This window comes from Bactrocera dorsalis, chromosome 2, assembly GCF_023373825.1.
Source record: "Bactrocera dorsalis isolate Fly_Bdor chromosome 2, ASM2337382v1, whole genome shotgun sequence".
Lineage (NCBI taxonomy): Eukaryota > Metazoa > Arthropoda > Insecta > Diptera > Tephritidae > Bactrocera > Bactrocera dorsalis.
Genome location: NC_064304.1, coordinates 98986401 through 99011400, shown reverse-complemented (window position 1 = coordinate 99011400; position 25000 = coordinate 98986401). Strand labels below are relative to the sequence as shown.

General features: G+C 35.2%; 1 protein-coding gene across 8 annotated transcripts; it reads right to left on the bottom strand.

Moving 5' to 3' along the window:
- Window positions 1-2209: 2209 nt before the first annotated feature.
- LOC125776263 (putative uncharacterized protein DDB_G0277255) lies at window positions 2210-16781 on the bottom strand. 8 transcript variants are annotated; one of them, XM_049447703.1, is made up of 3 exons: window positions 14582-14836; window positions 4227-4360; window positions 2210-4095 (listed from the first exon to the last, which is right to left on the bottom strand). In XM_049447703.1, exon 3 carries the CDS (start codon window positions 4034-4036, stop codon window positions 2555-2557), a length of 1482 nt encoding a protein of 493 aa, XP_049303660.1. In that variant the 5' UTR covers window positions 4037-4095; window positions 4227-4360; window positions 14582-14836; the 3' UTR covers window positions 2210-2554. The 8 variants fall into 8 exon arrangements, with proteins under 8 accessions (XP_049303660.1, XP_049303658.1, XP_049303663.1 ...); XM_049447701.1 differs by lacking the exon at window positions 14582-14836 and adding an exon at window positions 14861-16781 and having other exon boundaries at window positions 2210-4360; XM_049447706.1 differs by lacking the exons at window positions 4227-4360; window positions 14582-14836 and adding an exon at window positions 14861-16781.
- Window positions 16782-25000: the final 8219 nt, after the last annotated feature.

The following is a 25000-nucleotide window of genomic DNA, read 5'->3' as shown; positions in this document are numbered from 1 at the left end:
GTTGGTGGACTTCACTGGTTGTATCTATGCAGTCCAGCGGTGCATGTATACTACTAAGAGCAAAAAATAGTAAGACTTTGTTCATAATTTTAAAACTCTTAATTTATTCTTCAAAATTTATGGCTTCACTATCAAAATAGTAACCCTCAATACACTTGTGCCATGCGGGTAGCGATTCACGTTTCCAGAAGTCATACGGAGCAAAATCAGTCGAATACGGTGGGGGCAGTATGTGATCGTACATTCGTGGTGCAAAAACCAGGAGTGTCGACCCATAATCGAGGACTCTTTTTATGAATAGCTTCACCAAAATGACGCTAACACTCAAATAGTATTCCCTGTTGACAGTTTGGCTGTCGGAAGGAATTCGGAGTGCACCAAACCTCGATAATCGAAGAAAACTGTCCATAACCTTGATTTTTTCACCTGCTTTGCTGTGGTTTTTTCCGATTTCGGCTCGCCTTTGCCACGATATTCGGCCGATTTATTCTCTGTTTCCGGATCGTAAGCATAGATCCAAGACTCATCACCAGTAATTCATGACATCCTGATAGTCGGAAAGCAATGTTTCAAAGACGTTAACGCAACTCTGTTTTTCGAAAAAATTGAGTGATATTGGAACCAATCGTGCGTTCACTTTTCTAGGCCCAAACGATATTTGGAAATGGTTTTCACTGATTCTTCCGATATTACAACGATGCCAGTAAGATCTCTGACTGTTAATCGTCGATTCTCAAGCAACAATTCCTTTATTTTATTGACGTGTTGATCATTAGTTGATATTGATGGCCGTCCTGGACGGGGTTCGTCATAAACGCGTTCTCAACTCTCTTTGACCAATTTGTACCAATCAAAAACCCTGCTCTCCACAACAAATATCATTGAAGGCCTTTTTGAACACCTTGATCGTTTCGGCATCAGAAATTTGATTCCTCACCCAAAATTTAATGGAACTTCTTTGTTGAATAATCTCACTCATCGAAAAAAGAAGGTCTCACCGAAGTGGTTGGAGACTTACATACTTTCTGAACAATATTTTTCTTAAAACTAATATAAAAGGCTTATTTTGGTCTAAAGCTAATATAAGAAGATTCTACAGTCAGGAGAGAAATGGAGCGGGAAGTTATTACTACTACCTTGTCATAGCTCTATCTTCAACTTAGTTGTCATAATGGAATGGTCAAATCAGTGACTTTGCCGGTAGTAAAGTATTATTGAAGTGATAGTTATATGTGGATATTATTCATATAGTATATAATATATTTTGAATAGATAATGAAAACCAAACAATAGTTTTTTGTCTTTGAAAATTGTACAGTCGATTTTTTAAGAAAATATTTTTAATTTTTTTAACTTTAATATTTTCATAACGATGACTTTCTTAATGAACTCGCAAATGACAAAAATAACTGTTTTCTGCTTATGAATAAATATGGTATGGAATTTGCGCGCGTTATGGTATAATAATTAGCTGCAGTTGTATAAACCATTTGCCTGGAGGCAAAATTAAAATTAATAGTTAGACCACTGATGGGAAGTATGATGGAATGAGTGACGTGTGCGGCGGCATTTCATAACATCGGTTTTTACGATGCATATTTCAATGACATGGAGTTGCGTTGCATTTTTAGGACAAACATACATGCGCATATAAATAAATAAACTAGTTTGGTATAAATAAAATAAAAATGTAACTATCTACAAACAGTTATAAATTAACTGTTATACGAGTTACATTACAAGTTCTATTACGAAAATATTTCACCTCTATAAGTCAGTGCGAAGTGTAATCGGGAGTTTTCCCAAACAACCGGTATTAAGAATTTCCGAAGAGAAAATTATGATACTGAATTGAAGCCTATGATTGAAGCTGACTTTTTTTCGACGCCGTTGTTTTTGTATAAGCTCATTCGATATTGAGTATTCATAAAAAGTAGTTTTTAGTAGATTTTTCTGACATGAAGTAATTTGTTTTAAAATTTTTTAAAGAAAAGTTAGCAATATTGATGAAGCTGTGTTCCAAAATAAAGGTTTTTAAGAACATACATATTATCGGTCAAGTCTTGATTTTTTTTAATTTTAAAGGAACATGAAAAGTCGATCGATACTAATAGCGTTTTTTTTTTAGAAAAATGTACAAAAATGTTGCATTTGTTCTACCCTATGCCCGGGCTGTCAAAGTAGCGTGTTCTTTTCTCAGAATATAGCCTTTCAACAAAAAAAAAATACATTTTACAACTTAAGCGTGAGAGTTATCCAGGTGATGTTTATTTATCGTTATTGCTATTTTTTTAAACAACTTTTTCTGCTAATTATAATAAATCAGTCAATTTTGTTAAGAACAATAATGGCTATTGGCTTTTTTGTTCATTTGTCACGTAAAAATGTAACATTTATAAAATGTTGACATATAACGAGGTAAAAGTATAAAGTCGACTGGAAGCTGGAAAATCTTTCTATTATGGGGACTCAAGAAATTATTAGAAAGGGATTCTCTCGGAATTTCTATTGTTATTGTTATGTAAAATATAAGATATTGAAATAATTAATAATACTAACCAAACCAATCATCATTTAAAGACCCGGTTATTTGGCCTAAAGCATCAGCTGATGACTTATTATAATCTGCAATCTCCAGCCGATCGTTTATGGCCGCCAACGAGGAACGACGCTTAAGCGGCTCTGACTGGTGCTGTTGCGTACACCCACCATCTACTATATCAGCGGAATTTTGACTACCATCTGCCAGATCAATATTCGCGGCACTACGATAAAATTTACGCGCTGCACGTAGGAAATTAAAGAGGCGTGTTGTATCAGCGGACGACACACTACCGTTGGGCGATATGCGTTTTGTTGACACACATTTCACATGCGTCTTCGGCTTGGAGTTCGCATTTGAATTCCGCGTAGTGCAGTCGGACATAGAACTTGAAGAAGAACTCTCTTTGGCAGTATACACGCTGAAGTTAGCGTTTTTATATTTTTGGTTGATTTTTGTGTTGTTGTCACTTTGTCTTGCTACGGCTTTCACTGAAGTGTCATCACCACTGTCACCGTTTACATGAGTGTCTTCATTATTGTTATTATTTACTGGTGGTTGGTTAGCGCTATAATAAAGGTCTGTGTGCACCTTTTCGCAGACGGCAAACGCAAGTGATATGTCACGGTTACTGTTTTTATTGCTTTTTTGGTTGTCACTTTTGTTGCCGTCCGACGGTTGTTCATTGCTTTCTCGTCGTACCGCCACCACCTTGGCCACACCTGCCACTGTCGCTGCTGTAGTTGATGGGGGCGCGTTTCGAAACTCTTTATGGGGCGTAATACTACTGGCGCTCCGGGTCAACGTAACGTGTTCAGCAGTATGTGCGCGACGCTTCTGTGCACTATTAGCATGCTCATAACTGCCAACGCTGCCTTTACCACTGCTACCGATGAGGGCCTGTTTGCACCAATAAATGTTGCTGTTGCTGTTGCCAGCGACGCTGGCGCCTGTGCCGCTGTAATAGTAACGACGACGCGAATCTACCGCTTTGCCATGCGGTATCGACTTAACAGCTTCAGGCGTAATGAATTTGAATGAGTCGCGTGGACTGGTGGAATTACTGCGCCGCTGACGCCGTTGGCGCTGCGTTGCGTTGGAGGTGTGTGAGTTGCTGGATGAATGCGAAGAGGATGAGGATGTGTTGGAGGAGTAGGAGTTAAATGCAGTGCTGTTGTTTATATTGTTGCAGCTGCTAATTGTCGCCGATATGAGTGCGACTTTCGGTGAGTTTGTGTGTCTGAAACTCTGCCGCAATCTGTGTTCACACTCGTTGGAACTAGTGTCCGAGTTGCTTTGATCGTCGCTGCAAATGGCGAACGATGTTGCGGTCGTTGTTGTTGGTAGCGATGTTGGAGATGTGGGCAAATGTTGTGCAATATTATTTGTATGCGCACGATGATGCGCAACAGCGTTGCCAGACGCTGTAGGCGTAAGATACGAATTGGATTGTATGAATACACCGTCACAAGTGATTTTTATTGTTGTCACCATGTTTTAAGCGGCATTATTAAGAAAGTTCGAAAATACGGCGAATTAACTGCAACACAGACCTTTTATATATAAAATAGTAAGATTTGCAGCTTGTTAAGCAAGTTATTTCATTTAAAAATGTTTCCAAAAAATAATTGTTAAGCGAAGTTTGCAAAAAAAAAATTTAAATTGTAACACTTTTAAGGCATACGCTAATGAAAAGTCATAATTTCGCTTCACTTCCTATGTGTATGTCAATAATGTTATTGCTGTCAATTAAATTTTTTATTTTTGTCACATTTTCATTCTTGATTAGCGGCACAATACAAGACCAAGAGGCAAACTCTACAACAATTGCAAAAAAAAGTATTAGCAGCAATTCACTAAATTAAGGTCAACAGCCGATTGTAGGCGGAAACCGCAAACCAAATGAACTGCTACAATTCTGACGACGAAAAATTGCCAAAAAATGCACCGTTAAATACGAAATGTTATGCTTTGGGCATTAGCGTTTAGTATTATTAGTACTTCTTTTTTTGTTATTTTCTTTTACGTGTATATTAATCTTTTCAACGATTTGGAATTTCATTTACAAATTTATATTTTTATTGTTATATTTATGTCTTCAGTTTGTCACTGCGACATTTTGTACAAATTGTGCTAAGAATATGCGAACAAAAAATATAACACGCGGACAGTTTTATAAGTCTGACACTTTTTTTTTGATCCAAGAATAATTTTGATTGCAACTTCTGTTAATTATCCTCTCCTATAGTAGACAGTAAGCTAAGACTTCAAAATACTAAAAGACCTCTACCGATTTAAATTTTTTTGAAGGGTTTTATTCAGTTTAAGGTGTAGGTCTTAGTACAGATACTCCAATAACAACCCCGGGAAGGTTAAAATATTATATTTTGGAACCAAAAATATCCATAAATTAAATTTGTATGAATTGTTTAGAAACACTTCCCAACATTTAATTTTAAGGTATTCTCTGGACCCACTCTTAGTTGATATCTGTAATTTACCTTTAAACCTGTTCGGAGTACCGCTAGTATAACACCATGCATCTGTTGCAATTTTAACTAAAATAAACTGTCTTTTAAGTATACAAATTTTAACATTTTACTAATTTTTGTAACTGCAGCTATATAACCACATAAGCTCGTGAGTTATCAAAGAATTTGAAGAAAATCTGCACCAATTCATACTTTTAAGAACTTAAACAACACAAATGCTTTCTCGTCGAGAAAAATATCACATACATATATACGTATAAAACTGTACTCGTAACAAATTCAAAAAACGAGCAGAAAAGCCTTTAATTAACGCAAATAAAGAGATTTTTAACCACAAATAGCCATTGAAGCCAAAGCATAAAGCGAACGTAAAATAAAAGTCATTACAATGCATTTAATTGAGGTTTTAACGAAAGAAAAAACAAGAATACACACATACTCAGAACTCCCACACATGGTCAGCAAAAATTTTCGTTACAACAGAGCAGAGCAACATTTATAGTGCGCCAATTAGTGACAATTCTATTTCAACGCCACTTCCACTACTATTTTCATTATTTGCAGTGATGCTGCAAAAATAGAAATAAAAATGCAAAAAGAACTAAAACGTCAAATTCAATTTCTATATGTTTGTAACTCAAATAGAATCACAGAGAAACATGATGGCAAGCCTAGAGAAATCTACGAACTTTACAATGACGACAAATGAACCAATCGACGAATAAAAAGGTTTATTATGAGAATGGTTTGTTCCACATACGCCCTGGAGTACACACGCTAGAGTAAGTGCATGCATATGTATTTTTGTATGTATGTATATAGTAAATATATACGACTTTTTGGCAATAAAAGCACGGACACTGAACAAAGGCATGAACTAATTTATTTTTGCTTTCCGTACACATACACATATACATATGTATTTATATATATGCTCATGTATGATTGTACAGTTTACTATAGCATAAAATTCAAAATCTATTGAATTATAGTAAAAGTAAAGGAAATCAAGCAGAGCAAATAACATTTACAGCAGAGTGGAGCGTAGTAAGTGCAAACATGCATATGTACATATATGTATATACATACATACATACATATGTATAGTATATGTATGTACAGCGAGAAAAATATATGCAGTAGATACGTAGTATAAATATGTCTTTTATTTTTTATTCAAAAGAACAATGTGAAGTGAAGTACAATCGCTGACGAATGAAGAAAAATATTCTTTTGGAAAATATAAGCTTTTAAAAATTAAATTTATATCCGCAAAAATAATACTTTATTAGTAATATTCTCGTTTGTTTATTTGAGAGCTGAGGCTCTTGACTGTTTATTATTACAACGGAGAATTTTTCTTATTCTCTACGACCTTTATGGTTTCTTTTTATTTTTTGAAAATGTAAGCATTTAAAATAAAAAAATTTTACTTGAAAAAATAATATTTTAGTATAAATCTTCTCAAATAATTATTTATTTTACACCCGAATCTTATGTCTTAAATTGCGAAAAAGACTTTTTTTCCTAGTCTAGTGATGAATTTCTAAACAATTTCTTTCCTCTTCTCAACTATTTTTCGTTACTGTATGTTAGTAAAATATGTGAGCAAAATTTGAAATTCTCTTTTAAATACAGAGATTCCGTCGAACTTTGGATTACATGCAATCCGTTCAAACAAATATATATATGTACATAAAACAAAAATCCAACTACAAACGTATACATATAAATAAAGTAAGTCTGCCTGCCAATTACTATGTGAGTTTTAGCCTATTCAAGTCAGCCAACGAGCTACCCAACCAATGCTTTCGTCTTTTTGGTATTCATGTGATCATGCGCAATTGTTATACAAATACATACGCATATATATATATACATACGTCCTATTATTCATTCAAATTAGTCAAAATAGTATTGCATTACTAGCGTTAGGACGATACCCACCCAAGTCTGGGTTGATTTTCATGCCAGAGCGTTTTGGAACACCTAAGATGGTAAAATACACACGTTGTATGTATGTGCGTATATAAAATGTTTGAAACTACACGTATGTGCATGTAAATACATACATATGTAATTGCATTACAATTGAAAATTCAGGTGCAGTACGTGTTGGATTTGGATATTTTCCGTTTTTCTAGGTTGGGAAAACACGATTCTATCGACGTTGTAAATTGTGTAAAGAGTATAATTAAAAATGAGAACATTGCCACTAGCGTAGAATGTAAAAGAGTGCACAAAGTACACATTATATTGATATACATATTGTATATAAGTATTAGGGTGGGTAAAAAAAGCGAATGTTCTTTTCGCGTTGTTTTCAGAAAAATGGGTTGATAGACACTTCTAAAAAGTATGAGCTCTTGATTGTAACGCGAAGGTCCTCCGCCTAACCATTTTCTATTTTCTTTCTTATTATTAACGGCTTGAAAAAATTTTTCGTTTCATAGATTTCATAGATAATTGAATGCTCTACGGGTTTTTCGTATTCTTAATCGTTTCAAAGATATTAACGGTTGAAGTTTGACTATTTTAAGACAAATTTTCTTTTTTCTTTTGAACTCAATGAAAAAAAATTTAATTGCAAAGCTCATATCAAATCAAACACGTGTTAGTCTTGTAGGAAGTCTTCAAGCTTTATAAATATGGCCATTTATTTTTTATTTTTTGTTTATTTAATTTATTTTTTATTATTTTGAGCTTTTTCGTTGATTTTTGACGATGAATATCTCGTAAGCGCTTAACTTAATCGAAAAATTATACTGACCATTTATTTTACTTGAAGACCCTTTTTTAGAGGTGTCTATCAACTAATTTTTCAGAGTAACAAGCGAAAAAATAATCGCTTTTTTGACCCACCCTAATATACACACTCTGAGCATACACACAAGTGCATTAATATGTATTTTATTCGATGCGTGCATTTTTTGGCACGGAAGTCAATGGGAATCGGGCTTGCCTTTAAATTCAATGGAAACGTCACAAGCAAACTAAATCAGTTTGTGGGAAATTCTTTTGCAAAACGAATGTTATAAATAAATTAAGATTAGTGTGAACAATGTTTGATCACAGAGAAAACTTCATTGTCTTTTTTGCCGCATTTCGCTCTGGTCACGAATAATGGAACAAAATTTGCTTTCTAAATTAGCACTTAATAAATCTTGAATCATATTTTGGAATTATTAAGCCAAGTTGATTTGAAAATTTATACCCCATTTAACCTCATTGTCAAAAACCTACAATGCGTTGGAAGGAGAAATGTTGAGGATTTTCAAAAATGATCTAATTTTATGGCTTTGCATCATGTTCAAAACTAATTATCTCTTCACTTCTGAATACAAATACTGCAGTTGTTATTTTTCAAAACATTCTAATGATGAAAATCAAAAGTATGCATTCAAAAAAGTAGTTATTTTCCAAGAAATTCCTCATATACATAGATATTTCAGGTGAAATGAAGATATTAATCAAATTTTCCAACTTTAAATATTTATGCAAGATTGCCCAAAGGTATAAAAAAAACCATGCATAAATGCAAACATAAGCACTAAGAGATTAGAGTAGATAACAGAAAAGTGAAAAAGTTTGCATGTGCAAATTAACCATTGGCCGAAAATATGAATATTTACTACATTTGTTTGAAAGTACATACCATATGTAAGTAGATGGAGATGTATATACATATGTAAGCACATAAAATTAAGACAATACGACACACGTAAAAACTTACGAACAGTCATAATATACCGTTAAAAGCGAAAAACTTTACTCCAAAGCAACGCATATTAAAAGCTGCTCCGCTAATTACCGCAATTGAATCATGAACAACTTTACATTTTCTTTCAGGGAAATCTAGCCGAAAATAGGGAAACACGAATTTAATAAAATAAACACATGATGTTAAAATTATATTCAAAGGTTTTTGATTCTCTTCTTTTTTAGTAAAAAATTTCCTTCTCAAAATTTTATAAAATCAAAATAAATTTTGTATCAATTAATGATAACTTTCAAAAATATTTTTTTTAATATTTTAATATTGAAAACGGCAACGGAGAAAAAATGTAAAGCCAAGTAGTCCGTATACAGAATTTTCGGTCATTTTTGAATACATAATATAATACAAAAAAAGGCAAATTTGACCCGGACTGCAAGCTGATACAATTATTTTTCAACATTGGTACAACTTTGTTTAAAGTTAGATCATGATCTCCACACACCAATTAGGGAGTGTCAGCTGTTTGTATATTATGTCCAAACAGTCCAGCCATTTTTATCATGGGAAAAAATTTAACAACGAGTTTGCTTGAAATTTTGTGTTTCCAATCCAATTTTGAGAATCTTTGCAAATTGTTTAAGAGAGTTTATTTTATCAAGAACACACGTATGTCGCAAGCATCGAGGGAAGGTTGTGAAGTCATCGAAAACTTTCCTCATGCGAGTCGATCATACATCTCTGTTAAAATATGCGGCGTTAACAACGAAACTCATAGAAAAAGTTCTTGAAAACCGTCGTGTTGGCATTAGAGAGATGGCAATCGATCTCGACATCTCTAATGGATCCATTCAAGACATTTTGGTTAATGTTGTGGGTATAAAGCGTATCAATGCTAAACTTATACAAAAACACTTGAATCTTTTGCAAAACCGACGAGGAGTAGAGGTCGCAACAGAGATTTTATTGATGGCGAGACGTGGGTTTATGAATATAGCGTCAAAACTGTCCAACAATCTAGCAAATGACACAAAATTTTCATTGAAACAAAATTGAGACAAAATTTGCTGTAGGCATTAAATCCTAACCGCGTCGAGTCAAAACAACAGCCGAGACCTACAACATGTGTATCGAAAATTCGATTTAGCGTTTCAAACTTATGTTGGCCCACAAGTCTATACTGTAGGCGATAATAGAAATTTGTATTAAAAAACGTTAAATTGTGTTTTATTTCTCAGTTCGGGTAAATTTTAATTAGATGTTAATTTTGAATATATGTGACCTGGTCTACGGAAAGGGGGCTTAGGTGTCAAAAAATCATTTTTTTTTTTTTTAAACAGCTGTTTCCCAGAAAACTAGTTTTCGCACGTTAGCTCCCTTTCGTAGACCAGGTCACATATACATTTTGTGTTTATTTCAGGATGCTTATCCGGATAAGGATATTAATATTAGAAAAAAAGAACGTAATTTCCGGTAAAAGACGGTGTACATACAATATAACGTGCAACGCCCACTTAGTGTAACGTGGAAATATTGCATAATCAGCACAAGAGTTTTTCAGGTTTAGCAGTAAGTTCCGGTGCGTTGTTAAATTTTACAATAATTTTTCAGTAGAAGTGGGAAAATATTACATTTTTAACAAGTTTAACAAATGCATGACAAGAAACAATTATTTAAAATATATTTCGACACACGAGCGAACAAACAATGTAAGGTAGACGGGCTTGAAACCGCTTAAATAACAAGGAAAGAAACAAACCAAAAGAGAAAAACAGAGGAAAAAAGTCAAATATGAAGCGAAAGAAATAAAAAAATAAACAAGCAGTGATAATTAATCAAAAGTGAATAATCAGAAAGGCATAAAAGTGACCAGAAGGTGGAGATTATTAAATAGCACGAGTTAGCAAAAATTTAGCATGTGAAAAAACAGACGACTACAAAGAAGCGTTGGAGTGTGAAATGGACGGACATGTTGAGATCGTGGAAATAATAACAATAGTGTTGTGAAAACGTAAAAAATACAACAACAAATATGAAGTTGGAGCAGCGGAAAAGCAAAAAGAAGACCAACTGGTTAGTTGTTGCCGGAGGATATGTGCAGCCTACACTATATTTCATTAAGAAACCGTATTATGCACATATGACGTTTGCGCATGCGCATTCGTACGTTACTGGTTTTCTCCTATTTCATTTGTTGAATTGTTTTCTTTTTTCCCCGGCTGAAGCAGTTTTTTGTTTTTACGAACGTCTGGCTGTCAGCTGAGCAGTCCGCTGGAACAGTGAAAGTATTGTTGCAGATACGCCAAAATTAAATATATGTCTGTACGCTAAAAAATTAACTTTTGCAAAAAAAAAATATTTTTTTTTTTAGAAAAAAAAAATAAGCTTCTGACTTCCACATCACATCACAACGCGGCGTCAGAGTGACCGAAGCACTAGTCAGGAACGAAAAAGGAGAAATTTACCTTCCTAAGTATTTTTAGACGATAATAGCTCGCATTCTAGATTACCATTCAAAAACAATCAGCCACTCTTACCTTCAAATATTCTAGTCAGTCTTAAGACCCATTCAATATATTATCTTTTTTTAAAGAAAATCGCAACTAACCTTAATTGTTTTTCTTCATAAAAACACTCCATGTATGAGTATTTTGGTGACATGTCAAATGACGACGGGAAGTGTGTTACATGTCTATGATGTGCAGGAAAATAAGCTTTTCATTTAAAGAGCCAATCACTGTTGTTTTATGCATTGATAGACTTTCCGCATTATTGGGTATGTGATAAGATAATTGCTAGCTAAATGTATGACAGATAAGTACGACAAAAAAAATCGAAAGCAATGGCGCAAATTCAAGATGACACGCAAACCGAAAACGCTGTGAACCCAATGGCAATTGTGGCAAAGCCAGAGTCAGCGCAAAGCCACTGCAGACGATCATTAGCAGCAAACATTCAAACAAAAAGCGTTTAGAGTAAGAAAAACATATTTAAAATGCTCGGCGCATAGTTGGCGCTGCAAATTGTTTATTAAACTGTTAGTGGTGGCGCCGCCGTAAAAGCCTACATTTATAACCACCAGACTCGTATACATACATATATATGTGTGTATGTAAATATTTAATTGAAAAACAAAAAACTATACGGGAACGTAGCTTGAAGCCTCTGACCGCTGAGGCACAACGCAAAATTCGTGTAACTCCCCTTTACCGATTGTTGCTTTGGCAAAGTGAAAAAATAAAAAAAGTATTTGAAGAAATTCATTGAATACTAGAAAATGCACAGCGCAGTAATATCGACGTTGAAGGCATGCCAAAGTCCATAATGATTGCTAGACTTTCACTTACCGCTAAAAATGGCGGGGTGCAATGAGTGTTGCATTCAAACACATAGCGAGCTCACGGCAAATGCTGCTGAGGATTTCATTTGTATTTCTTTGTTTTTTTATTGCTAATATTAGTTTTTTTCTGTTTTTGCTTTTGGAAAGCAACAAATTTGTCAAGAGTTAGGTGTAATTGCTAGCGCAACGTGACGTGCAACAACTGTGGCTGTGGCCACAAGAAAGTTGCAACAAGAAAAGTTGAGAGGTGAGTTGCAAAAATAGTTGTACCATGCTGGAAGCTTCGAAAAGGTGGAGAGTGCGCGCAAGGGGGGAGGTGTATAACTGGAAAGTGGTGGGCCATCAGGTAACAGCTGGTGAAAACCCGTTTGCTTCGTTGTTGTTTGCAAAAAAAACGATATATTAACAAAAAAAGAACACGCCACAAGTATGAGTATGACTAATGCAAGCGTGGTAAAACTATAACGGCAGCTTGAATATAAATGAAATAAATAAATAAAGGAATATACACACATACGTACAAATGTGGCGACTATAGGATATGGAGTAAATAGAAGGAAGAAGGAATTAATGTTAAATAGTATTGGAATATTGTTTTTAATAAATAATTATTATTTATCTTAGGTTTTGAAGATTAAAAAATCGATTCGAAAAATACAAGGTGCCCCCAAATTAGTGCAAGATCTAAATTTGCCGTCATTTAATCTTCACAGTTCCGACCACAGATCACATTTTATATGACATTTTTGAATTGCGGCCGCCAAGCTTTGATAATTGTTGATATATTGTGAAATAATAGAGACACTTTTTCCCATTTTTCGCTTCATTTTTATTAAGCTAAGCTGTCGGATGTCGATTTGTATAAGTATAAATATCTTTGAGAAATTCGGTCAATAAAACCATTATATTAAAATCCGCCTGCATTTTTTATAGCAAGGCTTAAACGATAAATTTACGGGTTTGCCCGTAAAGTAATAAGACAGATTTTATTTCGCCGTGACTGTAATTCGGAGCGTGCGCGCACCGACTGTACTCAGTAGAGGGCGTTTCTAGCTAACGAACGAGCGGTCTCCGAGCACCTGGAGAGTTAGAACAAACATTTTCGGGCAACGTGTTTCTGTGAGTGGTGAAAGCATCGTTCGTTAGAGCAGAGGTAAGCGATTAAATTTTGTGTGAAACTCGGTTAATCTGCGACAGAGAGGCTTTGCCAAATTTTGCTTTAGAAAGAAGTGGTGTTTCGGTGGTACAGGCCTTTTTGGAAGGCCGGGAAGAGGTCGCTGATGAAGATCGTGCTGGGAGACCTGCAACTTCGACAAACACCGACAATGTGATTCGTGTGCGCAAAGTTTTGAACTCAGACCGTCGCCTAAATTACGTCTAATTGGTTTGGATGTTAAATTTATCAAAATTTGTTGTTCATGACTCAAACGAAGGGTAAATGGGGTCCGAAAAGACATCGCAGCCGATTGGAAATTGCACCACACAACGCCCCGGCTCACACCGCCTTTCTTGTGAACAGCTACTTAACTAAGGCCGGCATCCCACCGCTTCCGTAGCCGCCCTACAGACCAGATGTGGCCCCCGGCCTTGTTTTGTTTCCTTGCCTGAAAAGGCCGATGAAAGGCAAGCATTTTGAGACGAAAGGGGGGATCCAAGCAGTATGTATCTAGGCTCTCAAGTATATTTCGGAGAACGTTGATACCTTCAGTGCTTGGAAATCTGCGCTGGCAGGGCCGCATAGAAGCAGAAGGAGCCTATTCTGAAAGTTTTCAAAGAATTGTAACGATTGGGCCAATAATTTTTGTAGAAAAAACGCACAATCACTGATACTGAATAATAAAAATACTTGGGTGCTTATAGCACTTATAGGAAGAAAATGAGATTTATCAAATTTTTGCTGCGCTTTTCAATTTGAATTTCTCTGCAAACAGGGTAGATGGCAATAAGATTAGAAATATAAATAAAGCAATGAAAAGTGAGATTTCAAAATTTTAGGGTCTGATATTTGGGATACTCAACAAGTTTCAATGCATTTAAATATAATTTGAGTCTATTAACATAACTCGAATTCAGTCTGTAATTGTTTAAACTTGCACCGGAATGTCTTTAACCGTACCAGGCTCATCGCTTATTTTTTTCAAATATTGAAATTATATATTGAACGCGAATATACACATATTAATGAAAAAACACAGGCAAGGCAAAAAAGACTTTACCCCACAAACAACTACTTTGGGCATCTTTTTCCACGCTCCCTACAAGCTTAAAAAATCGCCGTTGTTAATAAATAAGTAAAGTAATCAAAAGAAATGCAACAATAACTGGTGCAGTTGAGAATATACGTATTCACATTGTTTTTGTTATCGATAAGCGAATTTCTATTTTATATAATATTCACAAATCTTAAAACTCTACACATATTCTTGACACAACTTGTACAAAATAATGTGAAAATTTTCGTAATAATTTTCGATTTTGCGAATATGTCTAACTTCACACAATTCTGCTTCACATATTTTCGGCGCAACATACGACCATTTTCCAAATCGGTTTATTTGAAGCGCATTTTAGTTTAAATTTTATATATTTTTTAGCACTTAACGCCTATAAAACCGTAATTGAAGTACTCATACAATTAGTTTGAGTGCATCACTACAGTTGTTAGCTGCAATTTCGTTCCGTTTGCGAATGCAACACTATCGCGACGCGCACGAGCTTCAAAATCGACTGAGACTTAAACAGTAACCGAAATAAGCAAGCAAGCAACCAACCAAATAGCTAACCAAAGCGTCAAGTACGGCGCGCACCTTTCGAGTTAGCAAGCAAAGTCTAAAGCTAAACCAACAGCAAAACAACCGGTCGGTTGGCACTCTCAAATGCCGCTAAATGACCGACCGACCAACCTACCGATCGATCAGCCGCGCCGCATACATGCAGAGCGAACGATCAAACTACCGGCGGCGGAGCATTTGACCGATCAACTCAGATGAGTGACTCAAAACTTACCTTTTTACGTGCAGCCATCTCGAAACTCGAACTCAACAACACAAGTTAAGCAAGCGATCACTACCTACAGTAAACTATAAATGGAAGTGGAAGTAAAGTAGAGTAAAATGTTTACTTTTTCAACAAGCAAGCAACAGCAAAACATCACGCTCTTGCGCTCTGCGCTCTGCGCTCCACAATGAGTAATGCATATTTGGTTTGACAGCGCTCGCTTACATTTTATTTGTCGACCATTGCAGTCACTTGGCTCTTTGAGTGTGCGGCGTCTTGAAGTATGTGAGGAGGCAGACCGGCGGCGGTGTCTTTAGGGATGGCTGAGTCGGCGAAGATGTGCTTATTACTAGTGCAAAGCTCGTGCTGTATGTCAGTTAATGAGTTATCTTACATCTCAGGGTTGTGACAAAGAGCTCGGTAGATGACGGTAAGCAACTGAGCAAAGTGTGATTTTTTTATATTGCGAGAGCATTGTTGTGCTCGAGTTTTAATTTTTCTATTTTCCCCACTTTTTGTTGTTGTTTTTTTTTTTTCAATTTTCGCGTATATATCTTTGACTCAATTTCAGCTTGCTGCAACTGGTTGACAAACAATTCGAGTTGTCGATCATTTTAGATGTGCAAAATTTCACATTGTAATGGTGTCATCCAAAAAAAGACACAACGAATTGTTGCGCTCCTGTAATATCCCAAAAAAGCCACTTCAAGTTTAGTGAAAACAATGTGAAACAATGCGAAATGTGGGCGCCTTATTCGATCGCTGAATTAATTATGGCTGAACGCTGGTTAATTGCTTGCTTGTGAGCGCGCAATGGATGCACAGAAATAGGTCAGAGGCAGAGGCCGATAATAGTGATAGAAGTATAGCATCGGAAGCTGGTTTCGCTACAATAGTATCGAGCTTAGCTCAAAGAGATTTAAAACAAGAAAAAACGTTGTACCGAAGCTAAATACCCTTCACAGGTGCATTTCTGTTAGTAATTATGTGTTCAGTTTGTATGGAAGCTACATGATGTAGTAATTCGTTTTGAACAAATTTTTTGGAGATTATATTGTTACCTGAAGCGGTAATCCATGCCAAATTTCGTGAAGATACCACATCAAATGCGAAAGCTTTCCATACAAGCCCTTGATTCCGATCGTTCGGTTTGTATGGCAGCTTTACTATATGCTATAGTAATCCGATCTGAACACTTTCTTCGGAGATTACGTTGTTGCCTTAAAATATAATCTATACCAAATTTCGTGAATATATTTTGTCAAATGCGAAAGTTTTCCATACAAGCCCTTGATTCCAATCGTTCGGTTTGTATGGCAGCTATATGCTATAGAAATCCGATCTGAACAATTTCTTCGTAGATTACATAGTTACCATACCAGCACTTGATTTTTTTCGATGTAGTTTGGAAGTAGAACTGAGTTAACATCTTTGAGAGAACACTCAAAAATCAAAGTTATATTCAATTTTGTTTGTGTTTTATTTTATGACAACAAATCATGAGATTATAAAAAAAGTTTTTTTTGGCAGTATTCAGCATTATAGATTAACCAGATTACAAATAACGACTATAGAAGAAACGATCACAAAACGATCATATGCTTTATTGTGAGAAAACATGAGAACATGCATCCGTAAATAAAAAAAATTAAGAGATAAACTGGCAGCAGTTTTGTGAATACATATTTATGACCTAAAGAACTTTAAGCAATATCTGTTTATATTTCGCCTACAGCATTTATTTATAAACTTTAATACAATATTAATGAAATTTACAATTAATCTCTTGATTTATGCATCATTTTTTAACTCACTTATATTATTATTTACAATTTAAAAATTATTTCAACTGCTGCTGGCGCAAAATTGCGTCGGAAATTAAGAGTACGCGGCAGATAAAAGTGTAGGCGGCTGTAAATATGAGTGTAAACAATTATTGACTCATAAATGACGCAGAATTCGATTGCGAAATGACGCATATGTCTCCGGTAATAATTTTATCGGCAATTATTAAAATTTTATTCCATTGTTTTCTATTTTCCATCAATAAATAAGTTGAATGAGAGCAAATAAACGAATTAATATTAAAAATATTTAAAGCAAACAAGTTCAAAGGCGGACAGCTTTGTAAAAAATCGTAATGTATTTGTGTGTATGTACTTACATATATTGACATTTTTATTGAAATATTGTTTCTTTCAACTTTCAGCACAAACAAAAATCTGCCAAATTAAATTGCTTTTGCTTTATACAAATAGTTGTCGAACTAAGCATTTCCATTGGCCTAGTCAATAAAGTGCCATATTTTATGCACTTTTCAACTTTTTTGCGTCTGATTGGGATTTCGGTTACATCGCCAAGTGAGGCGTAACACAGTGCGTTGACCAAAGACTCCTATATAGACTCACCATTGTAACATATTGACAGATGTAGCGGCGTAACTAAATACCATGTGCAAATGTTTGTATGTGCTTAAATGTGGATTTGTGAAAAGTTTTGATTCAAAACGTGTGACGGATATATGATGAAGATTCACAGCAAACATATACACTTGTGAATAATATGTGTGTGTGAAAATTGCTGACTATGCGAAAAAGAACAAAAATATCGTATATGCCGTGGGCTGAGGCAATAGTCTGCAATTTTCAATTCGCGCCAGTGCCAGGAGCAAGGCGGGGTTCCACAGTTATTGGCGCAAAAGTGCGCTAACAGATGAATATCAAATCAAACAAGTGACTGACAAAACGGCTCTAAAACATTTTCATTGAAAAAATTTATGCTATTAAATACGAGATTACATATCGCCACTAAAGGGCAAAATAACGTAACATCACCTTTCATAAGTTTACAAGCGAAGGAAAAACTATATCATAGAAACCACTAATATTGAAACAAAATTTGAGTTTTGGTTATAAATTGGTAAGCATACTCATATTGAAAGAAATTAGAGTTTTCTTTTCTCATATCTGGAGACTCTAGCAACCAAGTCCAACTAGCTTTAGAAAAGTGCTTGTGACTTTATATAACTATAAAAATACTGCTAATATTGTAAACCAAATTTATAAAAAGAAAGGCAAAATTTTATTTAGATGAGTTGAAATAATACATATACTAACCGAAATGAATCAAACTGAATTATTACAATCAAAAAACTCCAAAAACTCACTCAAAATGTCGCTCAGACAACATGTACATACATCGCTTTAAATTTTCAAAATAAATTTGATATATTTTTGCTTTTAAATATTAAGCATGCAAAGTGAGTTTAGTTTGTACTAGCCAGCCGCCAGTGCATAGCTAAGTTATTACTTTAATTACCAGGCACGCGCTATGAGTAAATATTTAATTTATTTGTGTAGACTTCGTGTCTCACTCCCTCCACTTGCGGGTGGTGGTGTGACAGCCAACGCCTTAAATGCAGTAATTTTGCAATGACGAATAATTAAACAATATTCAAATAGAGCGCGGGACACAATGGGAGGACGACAGCAGTTGGCCAAGCGGTCAGCGCATTTTTGTTGTAAATTTTTGTACATACGAAATGGATAGTGTTAAATACTAGCGTCGTTTGCACTGCACTGTTAGCGTTTGGTTTTCCCCACTTTTATTAAAAGCAATGAGCTTTCGCATAGACAGACCTCAAAACTGCATATTTAGACTATAAAGGCATATAGTGCGAGTAGCTAAATTTGTATAATAAATGCAAGCATATGTTTGTGTGTATGTAATTGCCGGTGAAATTAATATCAAAGTAGTTTGGGCGGGTCTGTTGTGCCGCTTGGTCGGTTGGAACTGACGACAGTCTGCCGTGACGGCAATTTGATGCGTTGTTCGTGAGTTTTTCATTATTGTAGCGGCTTCAGCTAGGCCGCAAATAAAGTTTCCTTTTTTTTAGATTTTTAATATTATCTTTTTTCTAAGAAACTTTGTGCGACAACAACGTGCAAAAGTTAAAGTGAATGATCAAATATGGCGTGATGATAATTAGCAGTTGCACATCGACTATGAGCACATATGTATGTATGTGTGTATGTACATTGGGGTGGGTAAAAAAATACGAATGTAGTTTTGAATATTTTAATTATTTTAATGTTTTTTCATTGATTTTTGACGATGGATATGTTGTAAACTCTTAACTTAATCGAAAAATTATTTAGATCATTTTTGGTAGAGCAATAAATTTTCTACAGTGTGGTACTATTACTTTTTATAAATATTAAAGTACAATAATATACTTTTACTTACAAAAAGTTTTTATTATGGCGGATTTATTTTTATTAGTACTCTCATCTGACCGAGTTTGCATGGGATTGATCCACATAAACTGCGCGCATAAACCGAATCGATAAATATTTTTTACTAGCTTAATTCAACTTTTTTATTCGTCTGTGGTTTGATCTTCATATGTCAATTAGAGTGTGTTTGGCAGCTGTTTTTGAATAGTATAACGGTTAAGCAATGATTGAAAATCTTGCAGAATTGTTTTGGGTAAAATAATTTATCCGGAAAGTAAGTATTTGAGTAACGCAAAAAATTCAGTGAGAGTCGTGAAGTCATCGAAAACTGCATCATTTCATCTCTGTTAGTAACGATAACATCGAAATCGTTGTGTTGGCTTCAGCGAGACAGCAAGGATCTCAACATCTCCAATGGATCGACACGACAAACTTTCGTTAATGTTTGTATGGTGCGTATCAATGCTGTACGCACCAAAATACCACAACCTTTTACAAACACGACCTCGAGTATAGTAAAGAGAGTTGCTTGACAACACAACTAAGGATCCTACATTTATCAAGCGCATCATGACTGGTAATGAGACCTAAGCTGAGTGGAAATTAAAAAAAGTCGGTCAAAAATCAAGAGAATGTCCAACGCTTCCTTTGGTTATACGTTGCCAGGTTAATGCTTCAAAATTGACGGCAAAGTTATGCCAACGAAAATATGCAATTCGCAAAAAAAAAACATTTAGAAACACATAAACAGATGAATCATATTACTGCATGAGTTTAAAAATAAATTCATACCGAAACAGAATTATGTGACAACTCTGGCAGCAGTTGCCAAAAATAACAACACGATAAAAGGAAACAATAAAAACAAGGCAACCAGCCAGAGAATGGAAATAACCAGATAAAACAAGCAGATCAGGAACAGAAAAAAGTCTTAAATACTGAACCACTGACGTCACTAAAAATACTCACGGCTTCCAATAGCAACAGCATCAGCGCCAAAAGTCATAGCTATGAAACTATACGGAAACCGCCAACAGCACTTAAAAATGCCAACAACAACAATAAAGGAGGTAAACAACAAAGAGCATACAAAAATCGTATCCATTATGGATGAGATGAAAAATGGAAAAGGAATCGTTAAATGAGAACGGGAGCAAACAGTCACGTTCCCCAAGCAGGAGCTATGCCTATACTATGTAGCACAAAAACACAAACGGCACTATTAATGGAATAAGAAAAGAAAAAATGCAAATTGCCTCTAGCGCTGATCACTAACATACATACACATTTACGGCTGTTTGGATGCGAGTACAATCGGAAAGCCGTAAGACAACTTAAAACCGGGCAACAACAAAATAAACTAAATAGGAAGAGGCAAAGGAATTCGTGAAGGAATTCAAAATGGAGCACGTAAACGAAAATAGCGCAACGTTGGGAGAGTCTATTAGCGTATACTATGGAGAAAGGGTCAAAAATTTGCGTGGAATTTTTAATTATTAAATAATATAATATCAGAAGTTTATTGACGAAATTGAAGAAAAAAATTTCCAGCAATACTTTTATTTTTTTTTTTTAATGTGTAGACAATGGTAAATTTGAAGGTAAGGTGAAAAAATGAAAATTCAAAGCTTTTATTGAGTTATAGTATACTTTATAAGCAGAGGTTGGAAGAGTTGGAATTATATAATATAAAAATTCATCGCATTATTTTCAAAGAATCGAATTCTAAACTTTAAGATATTTTAAAAGAACGTATGAAGAATACGGGATTTTTTTACGGACAATCAGTACTACTTCCGGTCTTAGACTAAGTATTCTCTGGGTAGCCAACGAACATCCATTTGAAGGCAAGTTAAAGTGAGAAGGCGAGCCATACATAGCCAGGGTTGTGCGCTATGTTTAGGACCCGCCACGTTCAAAACGCCCCCAATGAAAAGCAATAAACAGCCTCGGAAGAGAAACACCCCTTTGGACGACCACCATGGCAAACACATTAAGGATAACGATTTAAGGGCATGCGCCTGGAATGTCCGGTCCTTTAATAGAGAAGATGCCGCTGCCCAGCTGATTGACGTCCTCTTAAAAAAAAAGCCTGACATGACCGCCGTCCAAGATGTGCGATGGACGGGACACTGAAACGAGTTGGTCCGAATGGACGAAAACACTCCAGCTCTGTAAGTATTCGACGCAATACCCGTCGGGGGAAGCAGCGGAAGAGGAAGACCTCCACCTCGTTGGAAAGACCAGGTGAAGAAAAACCTGGATTCTCTTGAAATCTCCAATTGGCGCCACATTGCGAAAAGAAGAAACGACTGGTGTGCTGTTGTTAACTCGGATATAACCGTGTAATCGGTGTCTACGCCAGTAAAGAAGAAGAAAAGATACAAAACATTTTTTTTTTTTCAGAAATCTTATTTGTCTACCAGCTTATAGCAAATTTATATAAAATAATAATAAAAATTAACCCTTCAGTACAATCTGTCGGTTTATGCTTATAGCAAACAAGGAGTTTTGACATAGTCGACAACAGGTGTTAGAAAAATATATCTACCATGGACACATCCAGATATCGAAGTACAGATTTAAGCATTGCTTTAGGCTCTTCCGAACTTCACGGTATAAAGGCAACAATATACTCACATCGGATTTTTACGCCCGCCACTGTAAGTTGAAATGCTTAAGGTCATGGATACATACTCGCTTAGTAAATACTTATTTAAGAGAAACAAATATTATCCGAATAATTGAAAATCGTTATTTAAAAAGAAATTCTCATCATCATTAAATATAGTCAAAGCCAAGAGAGGGCGGCTCTTGCAGGTCATTAAGGAGCTACCAACAACAGCATATAATCACACACAACTCCGTCGAAGGCGATGGCAGCCAGGCAGGCAGCCAAGCAATCGGTATGGAGGAATGGACAAGCGCAAATATTTAAATGTGACGACTGCCTCATTCCTGACGCTAAAAATAGAATTTTCAATAATGAACAAGAAGAGGAAAAAAGAAAAATGCAAAAAATGCGAAGTACAAAACGAAAAGGTTAAAAAGATTTTTCAGAACATACCATAAAAAAATGTACGGCACAACTCGTGAACTTACAAGTACGAAAGAAGGGAAAGTGGACAGACACAACAACCGGCGTAAACAAAAATATTGGCCGCATTGGTTAGGTGACAGGTAAAGCATAGTACATACTTCGGTGATGTGGCGTTGTTGTCAATATGCAGTCAAAGTATGTAAATGCGGCGGGCAATAAAAAGGTAAGTCGAAAATAAACATATACATACATATGTATATGGTTGTGACTAAAAGCGAGAAAAAGAGTTCAATTTCCAATGTGACCTGCAAAAAAGTAAACGAGCCGTCGCACACTGGACCAAAATATATTATAAATATATAAAAATAATATAATTTTATTCAAACAAAAAATTTAAATAACTATATTATTTCTCATTGGGGGAAGTAGAATATAAACAAAAATGTGATAATAAAATGTTTTTCTTTTGTGACAATAATTTAAAATAAAATTTAAAATTAATTATTTTACAATATACTTTAATAACTCATCAAATATTTTTAATATGAGCAATAAATTGTCCCAAAAAAAAAATAATAATCCTTTATCTTAAATATTATTTCTTTACAAAAAATATGATTATCAATTTCCGCATTTACTAGCACTTATCCCACTATGCGTTAGCTTCGCAACCAGAGAGGAAAGTTGTGCGACAAATTTGCTAAAAGCTCTTCAGAAAAGACACCAGCAGCAGTATCAACCAACGGCAACATTGTTGCTGGGTCGCACCGGTTGTACGTTGTCGGTCAACGGACGCTGGAAGCCGGCTGTTGGATGCCGGTTGTTGTTAATGATGCACGCTTGGACGAACGGACGAGTGGTTGGACTGTGGAAAAGTAGACTACCAGACAATTTGGCAGACGTTACCGTAAACACAGTCTTACATACATACACATATGTATATGCATATACAATATATATATATATGTACATATGTATGTATATAAATAGACCTACATACATACATATGTATCATGTATGTAGTTGCTAGAAAGAGGGTGAGGGCCTGAAGCCAGTGGTAATGACTAGGACGAACATAAGGCTCCGTTCGTCGCATGCTTTAATGCACACATACTACCTATACGCAAAAGTAAGTGTGTGCGCCAAAGGTGCCGATTGAGTTGCATTGATGGCCCGACTGCTGTTGGTTGCGTCGATTGTTTTACTTTATGTTGTAATTATTTTTCTTAATTTTTTCGTTGCTTGCTGCCAACAAAATGTTGCACGTGCTCTCTGACTTTGTTTAAGAGGTGCTATATAATATTTATTTGCTTAAAATGTGTAAAATGATATTTTTACTATTTTTGACGGCGTTGTGGGTGTGAAGAGAGCTACTTTTATTGCGAATTGCAAAGATACGAGTGCCTATATAAGAAATGGGTTAGATATTTTTAAACATCAACATCACTAACGGTTGAAAATGTTACCGAAGTATTTTGGGCACACTACTTTAACACGAACTCTAATATTGCGTGGCAGCCATCTAAAAATTGTCTCTATGTCCATCAACCTCTGTTACAATATACGATGATAACATTGAGAAAATAAAAGAAACGGCGCTTGAAAATCGAGTTGATGGCATTAGAGAGATGGCAGAGGATTTTAACATACCTTACGGATCGATTCAACACATTTTAGTTAAGGTTTTTGGTAAGAAGCATCGCAAAATACCTGAATCTTTTGTAAAAACGACGACGAGCTGACAACGTCGGAGAGGACTCTATATTCATCAAATGTTTCATTACTCTTGCCGACACGTGGGGTTATGAATATGACGCCGAAACTCTTCAACAATCTAGGAAATAGTGTTGCAAAAATTATTCGAAACCGAAAAGAAATAAAGCCTTTTACATGTTAACTTATTGTTGGTTCTTTTGAAGATAATAAATATTTGCCTCAAAATACCTGAATATATAGTTTTTTCAGTCTGGGTCAAATTTGATCAGAGGGTACACACTTCTTAAGTGAAAAAGAAAATATATAAATAGCTAAATTGACGTAATGAAGATAAAAAACATACAAATTCATAGAATATAAGAATAAAATTAAAAAAAAATAAATGCATAGAAATTAAAATAGAAAATAAAACAGAAATAACAATTAGCAACAAAACCAACTCACAAAAGGTGGTAAAACGCTTAACACCTTAGGTCTAGGAAGAGAAAAATTATGAGCCTTTGAATTATCAAACAAACAACATAAACACCAAACAGAAATACGAGCGTTCAGATCAAGATAAGTGGGTGTCATAAAAGAAATTACCCTGCAAGCACACGACCAAGGTGGTAAGGCATTCCACAGCTGGTTGGTTGGATGGAGCGAGTGGCAGGACGCGACTTTAATGTGCACAATCCAAAATTTAATCAAGTTGTCACTTCGCACATACATACATATACATGTTAATGTGTGTGACAAATATTAACGAGTAACAAAATGGCAGCTGCGACATTTTTCTAGGCTGTCTTTATGAAGTGCACAAGATATGCTCACAAACATCATACTTACAATTATACATGTACATTTATATTTGAATATTTACGACCTGTATATTATTAAATGCATCGTTTGCAAGGTAATTTTAATAAAGTCATGTATATGTA

Bases quoted from the DNA above. Each gene is read 5' to 3' on its own strand.
- LOC125776263 (XM_049447701.1), bottom strand. From the start codon at position 4,036: ATGGTGACAACAATAAAAATCACTTGTGACGGTGTATTCATACAATCC.